General features: G+C 33.9%; 1 protein-coding gene across 1 annotated transcript in view; it reads left to right on the forward strand.

Moving 5' to 3' along the window:
* The window catches only part of PREX1 (phosphatidylinositol-3,4,5-trisphosphate dependent Rac exchange factor 1), a 631,853-nt gene extending 622,104 nt beyond the window's left edge, over positions 1 to 9,749 (forward strand). Inside the window, exons 37-40 of the mRNA XM_053690087.1 lie at positions 1,684 to 1,868; positions 3,046 to 3,148; positions 3,319 to 3,386; positions 6,611 to 9,749. Of these exons, the coding sequence (XP_053546062.1) occupies positions 1,684 to 1,868; positions 3,046 to 3,148; positions 3,319 to 3,386; positions 6,611 to 6,653 (399 nt within the window). The 3' untranslated portion in view covers positions 6,654 to 9,749. The remainder of the gene's footprint in view (positions 1 to 1,683; positions 1,869 to 3,045; positions 3,149 to 3,318; positions 3,387 to 6,610) is intronic.
* Positions 9,750 to 13,766: the final 4,017 nt, after the last annotated feature.

Here is a 13,766-nt window from a genome sequence, read left to right on the forward strand (position 1 = left end):
ACAATTGTAAGGCACACTGGTCATTATGAAATAGTATAAAGATATTTAGTAGTGCCATCACCTTTCTCTTTCCAGAGGCCTTCAAAAAAAGCCAGGGAAGCCGGCGAAACATGTCAGGGGAAAGGGCGGATGAGACCCTTCAATTTTAGCTATCTAGTATGGTATTAGGGTTAATTTACTGATATCTGAGCTGACATACATTGTATACTCAGATTAGTGAGGCCATTTGTTTGGGGTTTATGGTACTGTAGCAGGCACAGACCGGAGGTCGTGCAACTTGGTTAACAGACATTTTATACAACACGAAGGTGCAACCTGCTATGAGTTATAATACTCATCGCACTTTGAATAATATAATACAGAATAATACAACATAGAAACTTTTTGCCTAATATAAGCTGGTTTCAATATGCTTCAAGCATTTGCGTGGATAACGCCTAAAAGAAAACCAACAGGGCAGTTTGCACTATACAAAGGGTATTTATTATTGGGATCGCTGATCCAATAATCCCTATTTGACAACAAAACTAACTGAAGATTGGAAACCTATAATACATATCTAGCAAATATTTTCATTGGATACAAAGTAGACAATAATTTAACAAGTAATTTGGATGTTTGAAATTAGCAACAGCACAGTATATTATCACCTTAGCCCGGTAATATTACTGGAAGCGGTATTAGATGTTGGGATTTTGTGCAAATTTTTACTAACAGAAATTACCAACTATAGCGACTGTGGTTTTAAATACAGAAGTTAAAAGCTCTAATTTGATCATATTCATATACAAACACAATTAACCCTTGATTTACTATTGGATTTAGTGGATATAATCCAGGATCAATTCTAAATAATGCATCCAATAGGGTTATGGTAATTGTAACAGACAAGTCTAATGGATATTGTTGGTATTGAACAACAACCCTAAGTTGGGGAATACTTTACACCATCCCTTATATAAGGGAATTTATAGACGTCACATTACGTACTCTGATACTGCAGGTATTAGAAACCTTTAACTTATAACACCGCAATAAAGTGAATACTTAGATGTTATATCAAACTGTACTCTATAACCATATTAATCCCTCCATAGGGACTTCTTCAGATATGTGGCAAAATAAATACTGACACTGTTTGCACCAAGCATTTACACTAACTTGGAGACAATATTTTATAAACCCCAAAGTATTTCCTGAGCTGCACATATCCGTGCTCAGAGGACCTAAACATTATAGGACCCCTGATACTACAACGTATGCAAACCCTGTTAATATACTGACCCACTTAATTATTAAGTATTATCACATTATACAAGCAATTAACCCTAATATTTCTTATTGATTTTAAAGCACCCATTTTTAAGTATATCGAATAAAGTTTAATTTTTAATTCTATTGAGGTAATACACCACCCTTCAGTAATTTACATAATATATGTGAGAATAGAGTGATACAAGTGTATACTTTTTTTGCAACTAATCTTTAGTTGTATTTGTTAAAGTGCTTCCTATACACAGCACCTTGGGGCCATTCTAACTATATATAAGGCCAATTTTGTACATTTCAAGGCCCAGTCTCACTTTAAAGATATTTAGTAGTGCCATCACCTTCCTCTTTCCAGACATTATGAAATAGTATTCATAAAGCAAAAATAATGATTTCTTAATTGTGTTTACACAGCTAATTCGTCCTATAAATGCACTGGATGAATTATGTCGGCTAATGAAGTCCTTTATCAGCACAAAACAGCAGTCGGGATATTCCATTAGTAATATATCAGGGGCTGGGCTTTTACCCATTTCCTCAGAACTCTGTTACAGACTTGGAGCTTGCCAGATTGTAATGTGTGGCACTGGCATGCAGAGGTAAGTTATTAATACATATTAATAAAGACTTTATTAAACTGCTCACTGAAAAATGCAAGGTATAGACAACTCATTTAGGCTTTTTTTAAATGTTATAGTATGTTATAAACTCACTGTCATATGCTACTGCCACTCAATATTAAAAGAGAATATGCTCAAACAAAACAATAATGGCTGAAATTTCATTATCTTCAGACTTCTCAGGATTAAGGATGGGTTATATTTTTTTTAACATTTGCTATATTTGAAAAAAAAAAAAAAAGTATTTTTCAGCGTAATATTCCAATATTGTAAGTAAAATTTGAATACTGAATGCAACATTTCAATAAAAACAGTCAAATGTTTATTCTTGTCGATTTCACTACAGGTCTTGTGGAATTAATATTTCTATATTAATTCTATAGCATTATTTGAATGACAGAACAACGGTCAGTGGTATAATTTAAAGGGACATGAAGCCCATTTTTTTTCTTTCATGGTTCAGAGATAAAATACCATTTTAAACAACTTTGTAATTTACTTCTATTATCTAATTTGTTTTATTTGCTTGGTATCATGTGTTGAAGGAGCAGCAATGCACTAATGGTTCCTAATTGAACTCATAGGTGAGCCATTCACAATTGATATATATATGCAGCCACCAATCAACAGCTAGAACCTAGGTTCCCTGCTGCTCCTGAGCTTGTCTAGATAAACCTTTCAGCAAAGGATAACAAGAGAAGGAAGCAAATTAAATAATAGAAGTAAACTGGAAAGTTGTTTACAATTGTATTTTCTATTCATAGAGCTGCATGGAACTGCATGGATTAACAGTTGCCTTCCTATGGGGCATTCACTTTTAGAGATCCCTTACCTGTGATACCGTAGCCAACCATAAACTTGTTTTTTTATTTATATCACATATTTTTATGATTAAATATTTCAAATAATAAAATGTAGCATAGCTTGAAAATTAAAACAGAGATTTTAATTATTCAACAAAAAATGTAGATTTTTAAATTCATTTTTTTTTTATAATATTTTTTCTTCCAATGTGTGAATGTCATGTGTAAAACTGGGATTAGAATGATCATCTAATGACATCCAGCACTTTGTGCTAATGTTTGCTTGAAATAATGTATCAGCCCCCGTGTGGCACATTACCTGTACGTCTCATGCTGCCATGTTTGTTTTGTAGGAGTACGCTGAATGTGTCCTTGGAGCAGGCAGCAATATTGGCTAGAAGTCACGGGCTGCTCCCAAAGTGCATTATGCAGGCTACAGACATCATGAGAAAACAGGTAAATTGTAGTTCTTTTTCACACCTTTAACCATACTAATGTACATATCCCCCATGCTTTCCCTTAGCTCTTATCTTGTATTAGGTATTCTGTTTATTTTAATTTTTATTAATTACACCCAAAATAATTATAAATTGTAACTGTTTAACAATTTTTTTTTTTTAAATAAGGGTCCTCGTGTAGAAATCTCTGCAAAAAACTTGAAAGTAATGGATCAAATGCCTCCGAATGCACCTCGGTATGGTTTTTTTTTCCTTTTGGACATAATAGATTTGCAAAAAGTATGCATATTGTGCAAAGTTGTGCTTGTGACACAAATTCTGTTTCCTACTTATTTATAATATTAGAATTAAATAGAAGTAAAACCATTATAAATTGGCAATTTGCTTCACTTGAAGTAGAGCTCACCCCTTTCTAGATTACCCTGGATAACTTTTACTATTGATAGTGTGTGCTCCATCTTCTTTTTCTTTCTTTCTTTATTTACATTACATTACATTTAAGTCAATTTGTTTTGGGTAGGTACAGCATATATCAGCAGATTTGCACTGTGCTTCAAATGATCTTTGCACAAAATCATTTAACACTGTCATTTTTTTTTTATTTTTTTATTTTTTTTTATATTTTATTTCTTTTATTATTTTTCAAAACAAAATAAACAGAAAAACAGTAAATCAGATGTACAACATGTCAGGAGTAGAAAGGTTGAAACAATTTTGCCTTTGTGTACATTCAAAAACAGGCTTAGGAGGTACAATTTCAATTATATAGCCACATTTGTTACCGTTATAAACCAATCCGGTGTGCTCATATTATGACTCAAGCATTTGGCTAAAAAGAAATAAGTTCTGAGAATTTATCTCTATCTCCAAGTCCAGCTATTACAAAAGTCAAAGAAATTTTTCTGAAGTTAGCATCAACCTTAGTGTGGCCATAATCTCAAAGAAAAACATATAAATACAATGAGCATTCAAATGATTGAGTAAATCAAAACAATACATATCCAAGTAACCAGCCTGCCATGAACAAACCACCACCTAAACTTTTTATTATCAGATGTGTATCTAAATTTCCCCTCTCTTTTATAACCATTTATCTATCTGATGTATTCTCACCATATAAGAATTGTTCCCATAAAAATATCATATCATGATAAGTATCTATACCACCTGTTCTAAGGTAATATAACCTCTCCAAGACTAGGGTACTCTTTACTAAGTCTAACCAGTTGGCAATCGTGGGAGGTTGAGCCTTCTTCCAGTGCTGTGGGATAAGCCTTTTTGCAGCATTTAATAAAATTTGGTAGAGGCTCCTTCTAATTTTACAGGGAATACTCGGCCTGGCATTAAATAACACTGTCATTTTGTTGACTAAATTTGCAAGGTTTTGCAAATCAAATGAAGTTCATGAATATGTTCCTTGAAAAAGTCTGGCAGAATTCATGTCCCTGTCTCTTTTGATGTGGCTTATTAGTGAGAGATGTAAATGAACGTTTGCTCTGACATAACCAATCACTGTATAAAATGTTACGGGGTCAACTAAGTTCACCATACTTAAAGGGACATGAAACGCAAAAATGTTCTTCTTTGATTCAGATAGAGAATACAATTTTAAACAACTTTCTAATTTACTTCTCTTATCTAATTTGTTTCATGCTTTTGTTATCATTTGTTGAAGAAGCAGCAATGCACTACTGGTTTCTAACTGAACTCATGGGTGAGCCACTAACAATCGTTATATATCTGCAGCAACCAATCCGCAGCTAGAACCTAGGTTCTTTGCTGCTCCTGAGCTTACCTAGATAAACCTTTCAGCAAAGGATAACAAGAGAGGGAAGCAAATTAAATAATAGAAGTAAATTGGAATTGGAATGTATTCTCTATCTAAATAATGAAAGAAAACATTTGCGTTTCATGTCCCTTTAAGTATGATGGAGGCCCACCAGCTTCTCTGCTTTTATGGCAAAAGCAGGCCAAGTAAATATTGAAAGTTTAATACAATGTTGTTTTATTTTTCTTAATTAGAAGTTTTATGGGTATTACATTTTGGGTTTAATGCCCCTTTTAAGTCTATGTTGCTCTCAAAAGGCAGAGGCTAGTTTTAGCTTCCATCAACAGTTCTGGTGCAACAAAACAATTGTGTTTTTCAGTTGTGTCCTAAAAAACAAAACTAAAACCTAAACGTTTGAGGCTGTGAAAAAAGCAAAAAATAGTCTTCTGTATTAGTAAATCTTAATTTTGCGCCACATGATCCCAATGTGTAGTGCACACAGTACATGCGAGTAGGTCACGCTATCCCTTTAGCAAGTAGATAATCAGTACATATGATGTCACATCTAATAGGAAGAAAGATGGTTGTCTGTCAGCAAAACATTTTTTCTTAAGATTCCCTCTTAATTTTGAATAACTGGATAAAAAATAGACAACAAATTGTACTCCACTGTTTGTTTTGCAAGCTGATATCTATGTTATCTGGATTTATTCAATCAGAAGTACAAATCAAAATATCTTCATTTTCAAAGATATTTTAAGTTGCTCTAATGATCTTATATATCATAAAAATAAAGCAAATGTGAGAAAAAAAGGCAAACTGTATTATAAATTTGAAAAATGTATAACAAAGTAAAAATTTTGAACATACTTAAAAAGATGAGGTTTGTAACAAAATTATATTTTCTAATTTAATGTCATTAAAGGGCCATAATACCCAAATGTTTAAACACTTGAAAGTGATGCAGCATAGCTGTAAAAAGCTGATTAGAAAATATCACCTGAACATCTCTATGTAAAAAAGAAAGATATTTGACCTCAAAAGTTCCTCAGTAGCCACCTCCCATTGTAAAGGATTTCTAAGCAGCATTTTAGTGTGTCTGTCCCAGGACAACTGAAAGGATGAGCCTCGTGAACTCTCATATTATTTCACCAATCAGGTAAAGGAAGCTTACTATGAAATCTCATGAGAGTTAAGTCAAATCTCATGAGATCACAGTAAGAGTTCATGACCTCAGCACTGCTGATGCTGATTGGCTGCTGTTCATTTCTTCATTTTTTTAATTTTTTTTACCTGCAGCTGGGAGCAGCTGAGTATAACTTTTTACACAGAACTTACTCTGGTGAGCTGAGGAAATTGTGAGGTAAAATATCTTCCTTTTTTACATAGAGATACTCAGGTGATATTTTCCTGTCAGATTTTTACAGTTATACTGCATCAGTTTCAAGTGATTTAGCATATGAGTATTATGTCCCTTTAAGTAAACTCCATTTTAATGTTTATGGTTTGAAGTTGAATTTTTTTTGTTTGGACTCTCCATACAAAAATAAGTTTATTTATAAGGTGGTGTTCTCTGAACAACTCACATTAACTTGTAATGGTTCAGTGGTATTAGATTTATGAATCTGTTTAATATCTGTGGAACTAATTTTATTGAATTACTATTTTAATTAATATTATTTGCTTTTGCAGAATATACAGATTATGCCAGCCCCCTGTTGATGGAGACTTCTGAGAACACAACGGATGTGTTTTAAAAGGATATAACTCCATCCTTCTGTATAATTTTCGGACAAGTATGAAGGGACTTGCTAAAGCCAGAAAGACAGATGTTGGTGCTTAACTGTTTCATAACTCCTGAAAGCTAAAATTTGGCATGAAGCACAAGAACAAACTATATTTCTCTTGATGATTATCTTGGTCTAGTGGCGTTTGGAAGCCTTAATCCCTGGGACAGTATTCTGCCATGGACCTATGCCCTTACAGATTGACAATTAGACCAAGTCATGTGGACGTCCAACATTGGATACACTGCTAAGAGAAAACCCAAGAAATAGACTTGATTCTTTTAGCCCTCACATTGCAAATGAAACCATGTATCCTCTTTACAACAAATACCACTTCTGTCAATACAGCTTCCTGCACTTTTAAGCCATCAACAGCACGAAAACTAATATTTTTTAATCTAAATATTTATTTTAAAGCCCTAAATCAGTAGAAATGTTTGTTTTTATTTTCTTCCTTTATCTTTTTACCTGTATTTCCTGATTTTACTCTTGTTTTTTTTTAAATTCCTTATTTCAGATTTTTTTTAATTAAAGTTATTTCAGATTATTTTAAATGAAGAATCTGTACATGGCCATCCTTTTGCTACATGGAGATTTTTTTTTTAGTAGTTTATCTTTTCTGATTAAAACTCCTGAACTTACATTTTATTTATGTGCAAAATGTAACCTATTTGCTGCCAGATAGACCAGTAAGTCTAGATAAGATGGGCCTTAGGCACCAATGGGAATATACAATATATTATTTGATATGGGACCAACCTACTATAAATTAAACAGATCTTACCAGTTTACAAAGATTTTACATTATTTAACATTTATATTATGTCTGTATTTAAATTCTTTACTACATGTATTGCCTAGAGTTTAGGAAAGCTAAAAAACTATGAACATTTTGTATATATTGGGTGCTTTATGCTTTTATTTCCACCATTACAGTATTACATATTTGACTTATTTCACATAAAGTATTGTATGTGTGTTTTGTTGACATTGCTGTTCAGATCAGTAGAGGATGCAAATTCTATATGGATACTTTTTGGTTTCATGGTTCGTTAGCATATCTCTAATATAGATGTATATATACACACACACAATAACCCAACGGCTGGCAGAATGGGTTTAAAAACTGCCTATTGAAGTTAACACAATTTGTGATCAATGAGCATGAAAAATGGCTTTGTTTACTTATATGCCAAATTGTCTTGGCAAAAAGTACCTTTTCCCCCCAAAAAATGTACCTTGTGCACCATTAGAACATGACAACCGTTATTTTTGGTTTTTTTGAATAATTATTTCACTTCGTACAATTATGTGATCAAGGTAACAAGCAAAACCTATAGTCACATGATGCATTTACAACAATATGGGGTTGTTGTATTGTAATTTCAGTACCAGGCATTTGTCATTTAAATAATGCTTAACATGAATTCTGCAAATATAAGAGAGATAATACCTCTTTATAGTAATTATTTAGGAGCATTCAATCATACATCAGATTTTGCTTGTTCTCCTTCACCTTGTACACATTTATGGTTTCAACCCTTAAGCTGCCTTAGGAATATGTAATATCTGTCATTATAAAACAAACCACAAATGATTCCAAAATAGCTGCTCTTTTTCCAGAACTGAACAGGGTATGAACTAATGTTTCTAGTAAATGCATTAACATTTACAAGTAATTACACTCTCTGAAATGTGGTGTGTGGGCTTACACAAAATGTCTTGTCGTGTAATACCTAGATCTTATCTTAAAACCTTTTTTTTTTTTTTACAAACTCCCAATTCCCTTATCAACCTGAAAATAGCAATACACAAGTCCCTTAAAAGTGACCTTACATCATTTAACGGCCAGAAATGTCAACTCAATGTCATTGATTAGTCTCGTAGAGAGCAGTCAGTATTTTTTCTTTTAAAATGTTGCCATTTAAATTAACAACTCAACTATTTGATTTTCCAGAAGTTGACATTTTAGGTACTGGCAAGATTCATCTAATCTCCAATGGGAATATCGGGGAATTATATTCAGTAATTTGCACATGGGTCCTTGCTAGAATGCTGTAGATAGGTATAATACTTTTCAATGTGGTCTATAAAAATTCACTAGAACATTTTAAACCATTCTGTAAATGCTTTCATTTTTTTTCGTACATTCCAGATATTCAGCCAACAAATTAATTTTAAATAAAGTTACAAATTCTTTTTATACTTGACGATAATGTATGAGAGTGCACTGCTTACAGATTTTTCAGCCCTGCAACGTGGTATTTCAATAGAATTGTAGGTGTTTGTGAATCATTAATATGTGTTTGTTATTAAAGCACCTTTATTGTAAAGTTATTTCTGTCCAAAACCGTTTTTGAAGTAATCATGCTGGGGAAGAAATGATTAGGCTGTATTTCACTGAGAGATGGTTTTATCTGTTTGCATTAACTTTTAATACAGTATCAGACTATAAACTACTTATGTACATTGTATGAAAATTGCTTTTAAAATGTAAAGTTTTTATTTTACCCCTTCAAAATTTACAATTTTTTTTTCCCCCTGGTCATTTTACTTATAAAGGGACATTAAAATCATTTTTTTCCCCTTTGTGCTTCTAAAATAAATCCTTTTAATACATTTTGCAGTTTTCCTTTCCTGATGCACGTGTGCTGCAAAGTATGTATTTTTTTGTTCCTCATAAACTGCTTTACTGTAACCGGTTTCATAAGAAAATAAACGGTTAAAATAATTCTCTTTTATATGCGCAAAAAAAATAATAATCTAATGTCTCTTTAAGAAGTCTAATTTTATTTTAAAGTGATTTACATTCATTGTAATCAAACCACTTTTCACAAACACACGGTATAGAATTTCATCGGTTTAATGTAGTAAGTACATTAAATTATGGGCATTTTTAAAATGCACTGTTTTAAATGAATTACAAGGATTGTGTTAAATATGTTTTTTTTTATTGAAGCTGGTCTACATTTATTGAAATTAAACCAACTTGTGTAAATATTTTATTTTGAAAATGTGTATGAAATAAATAATTTGAAAACCTAGGTCTGCCGCTTCATTTTTTTTAAATAAATTGTAAGTTTATGTGATAGTTAAAGGAACATGCAATCCATTTTTCTTTCTTTCATGATTCAGACAGGGAATACAATTTTAAACAATTTTCTTATTTACTTATTTTATCTTCATTTTATTGGAATCCTTTTTTTGAAGCAGCAGCAATGGACTAGTGAGAGATAGTAAAGTATATGTGCAGCCACCAAACAGCAGCTAACTCCCAGTAGTGCACTGCTTCTCCTGAGCCTACCTAGATATGCTTTTCAACAAATTATACTAAGAAAACAAAGCAAATTAGATAATGGAAGTTTATTGGAAAGTCATTTAAATGTGGTGAAATACAAGCATATCATAATGCAGTAGAAATGGATTTCTTCACCCGATACCTCTCCATGAACTGTCTCAGCATCATGTTTCAATCTTCCTATGAGCCCTTTAGCAAATAGTTCTATCAGAGTTGCACAGTCCAATGTTAAAGGAGAGGTTGATACCTCTGTTAAGGGGGTAAGATCCAAACCTCAACGCGTTTCCTCCAGACTCGGCTAGACTTTTTCAAGAGTTGTATGTCCTAGTTAAATCTTTGCTCATTTAAATCGCTGGTTATTGGTCTTTGATTGCCTGGAAAGAACATCAAGTTAACACATGTCACTTATGACCATCAAGAGTCTTTGTGTGATATACTAGTTGCCTTTAGATATAAAAGTTTTTGATAATACAATAAAACATATGTTTTACCTTTCACCTGTTTAACATATTTTATGTAGATTGTCCATGAGTTGTTTACATTTTTATGGGATTTGGAATATATAATTACATTCATTTTGATTTTGTTGCTAGCTTTCATCCATGCAACTATTATATTGCTAAATCAGTCTGTATCATCAAGACTATGGATATAGATATAAGTTCTAGGCATCTACTCAATGTGTACTTGCGCAGGGCCTGCCTTAGGGCAAGGCGCGTGAGGGCCCCGCGCTCAGGGGGCCTAGCTGCACCGGTTTAAACATTGAATCATTTTTGGCGCAATTTTTAGCCCAGGAAAAAGTGAGGAGCAGCTGAACGGAGGCACAGGTGACAGGCACTTACGAATCTGAATGATTGGAGGATATACACTTTTATCCTCCAATCATTCAGCTCTTGCAAGCCTAGGCTAAGAGGGTGGTGACTGGTGCTCAGAGGGGAGGAGGCGGAGCACCAGAGGCGGGAGCAGTGAGAGGTTCGTCACTACACACGTGAGTCAGACCAGTCAGGCACACAGAGAGAGTGGGAGTCGCTGTTGCAGCAGTTAGTTTGAGTGTTTGGGAGTCTGGGACCAGCCAGGGACCTCACTGAGGAGTAGTCAGGGGCTGGCCTGGGCCTGGGTGGTGCAGCAGTCAGTGGGTAAGCACAAAGCACTACTAAGCAGAGGAGTGGCTGTGGATTGGAGTAAGTTGGGTCTGCTTGGAACTTGTTTTGGAAGGTCCCTCCCTGAAAAAGTTATGTACAAAATAACATGTGTGGGGTGTGCGTGTAACGTGTTAACTTATTTAGTCAAGAAACTGAACTGCATAAAGCTTGTAAACAACAAGTTTGAAAGAGAAGGGGTAATAGGGCTGCACTTGGATCATGGTAAAGAGATGCAAGCTTAGCTCGGTACAAGGAAATAAAATTTAAATGAATGAAATTAGAAAATTTAATTATATTAATATTATTTTTTCATATCAACAAATGCATTATAAAATAATTTTATAATGCATTTCTTGATATGAAAAAATATTAATATAATTAAATTTTCTAATTTCATTCATTTAAATTTTTCCTTTTTACAAACAGTAAAATTTAAAAAAGTATAACCATCCAAAAAATAAATAAATGTTTATTTATTATTTATTTATATCAGTGAAGCAGAAAGACAACTTTACAATGACACTTATTACCCGAAACTTGGTGATGATCCTACCCCAAAGTTTATGCGAGAACTGACTAACATATTAGATGATGGGAGAGAACTTGGATTCATCGATGGGCCTACCTTTGACTTCCTCCTGGTAGAAAATCCAGTAATACCTATTTTTAAACAATTGCCAAAAGTGCATAAATCCCTGGAGGGAGTCACGGGTAGACCCATCGTGAGTGGTATTGGATCACTTTTGGAAAGACTTTCACAATGACTGGATGCCATTTTACAGCCCTTTGTATGTAGTCTAACAAGTTATCTACAGGACACTACCCATGTGTTAAAACTATTGCAGAATCTTGACTGAGAGGATAATGATTAGTGGCTTACCATCAATGTGAAAGCATTGTATACATCCATACCACATTGTAAGGGTTTGGAAGCCCTAGAGTTCTTTCTTTCGAGAAATACTGGATATCAGAAGGAATTTGTTGACTATGTGTTGAGAATTGCCTAATTTCTCTTAACACTTAAATATTTTTCTTTTGAGGGGGTTTTCTTCCTCCAGAGGTGTGGGACAGCTATGGGCGCAAAATTTGCGCCCTCTTTCACCAACCTCTTTATGGGGTGTTGGGAGCTGTCCCACATTTAGGGAGTTGAGAACCCCTTCAAACAAAACATGCAGATGTACAGACGGTACATTGATGACCTGCTCCTGGTGTGGAGAGGGACAAAGGAAAGAGCAATTGAGTTTGTGAATTATCTAAATGATAATGATGTTGGTTTGGAGTTCACTTTTGAACTCAACCATTCCGTAATCAATTTCCTGGATTTAACAGGAATTGGAGTAGCGACTGAGGTTTTCAGAAAACCCATCACTGGAAATACCCTACTCCATGCCAGGAGCAGTAATCCAAGACTGGTCTTCATATCAGTAGCAAAAGGACAGTTTGTCAGGTTAAGGAGAAACTGTAGTTCTTACCAACTGAAATCCATGCCAGTCAACTATCCGAACGCCTGATAAACAGGGGTTACAAAAACCAAGAAATTGAATCATTAAAATTAGAGGTAGCCAAGACAGACAGGATTTTTAAAGAAAATCCGCTAATAATAAATCTAAGCGAACCAGACAAGAAGGCAAAGGGACGTTTTTTGTGACTGACTATAGCACACAATACCACAAGATTTGTGATATTGTACAGAAGAATTTGAGATTAGTAGCAGCAGATGATGCACTAGCAGAAACAATACGAAGGGGATGCAAATGCGTGTTCAGGAGAGGTGTCTCCCTGGGAAACATTTTGGCTCCAAGGCAATTAAATGTCACTACAATAGATGATCACAGCTCATGGCTTAGATTCAAAGGAGTTTACAGGTGCAGTAATTCTACCTGTAAAGCCTGTGAATACCTAGCTGCAGGGGAAGTTTTTAAGAGCGAAGTCACACAGAAAGTGTATAAACATAGTAGGCGTTTAGGAATACCTATGTTGTTTACCTACTGGTTTGCAGTCTTTGTCATCTCCAGTATGTAGTTATAACGACCAGGGAGGTATGTTTGCGTATCAGAGAACACCTCTCAAATATTAAGGCTGGTATCCTGACCACCCCTCTCGTCCAGCATTTCAAAAGGTTCCATAATAAGGAGAACACAAGCTTTAAATGGACCATTATTGAAGTGGTAAATGTTGGAAAGAGAGGGGGGACAGGGATCAAGCACTAGCCAAAAGAGAGGTGTTTTGGATTTTTCATCTACAGACGACATTCCCAAAAGGACTTAATTCTTCCTATGATTAATTCAATCATTGGAATTGAAATAATAATAATGAAAGAAAGAAAAATGTTTTGGTTTGTCCTGGCAATTGATATGACATTGTTCTTTACTGGAACTTGTAGCAATATTTGTTTGATAATGGGACATTAGGTAATTTACCACACTACAATTATGTTGTGGTCACATGATGTGTATGTGTACAATTGGTATATATATATATATATATATATATATATATATATATATATATATATGTACACATATGTGTATGTTTGAGTATGTATTAATTTTTTCCCATATAATATCATGGTCCCTTTAAGCAATGGGAAAAATGCTAAATACATCATTATTTTGGCACAG

Source organism: Bombina bombina, chromosome 1 (genome assembly GCF_027579735.1).
Source record: "Bombina bombina isolate aBomBom1 chromosome 1, aBomBom1.pri, whole genome shotgun sequence".
Lineage (NCBI taxonomy): Eukaryota > Metazoa > Chordata > Amphibia > Anura > Bombinatoridae > Bombina > Bombina bombina.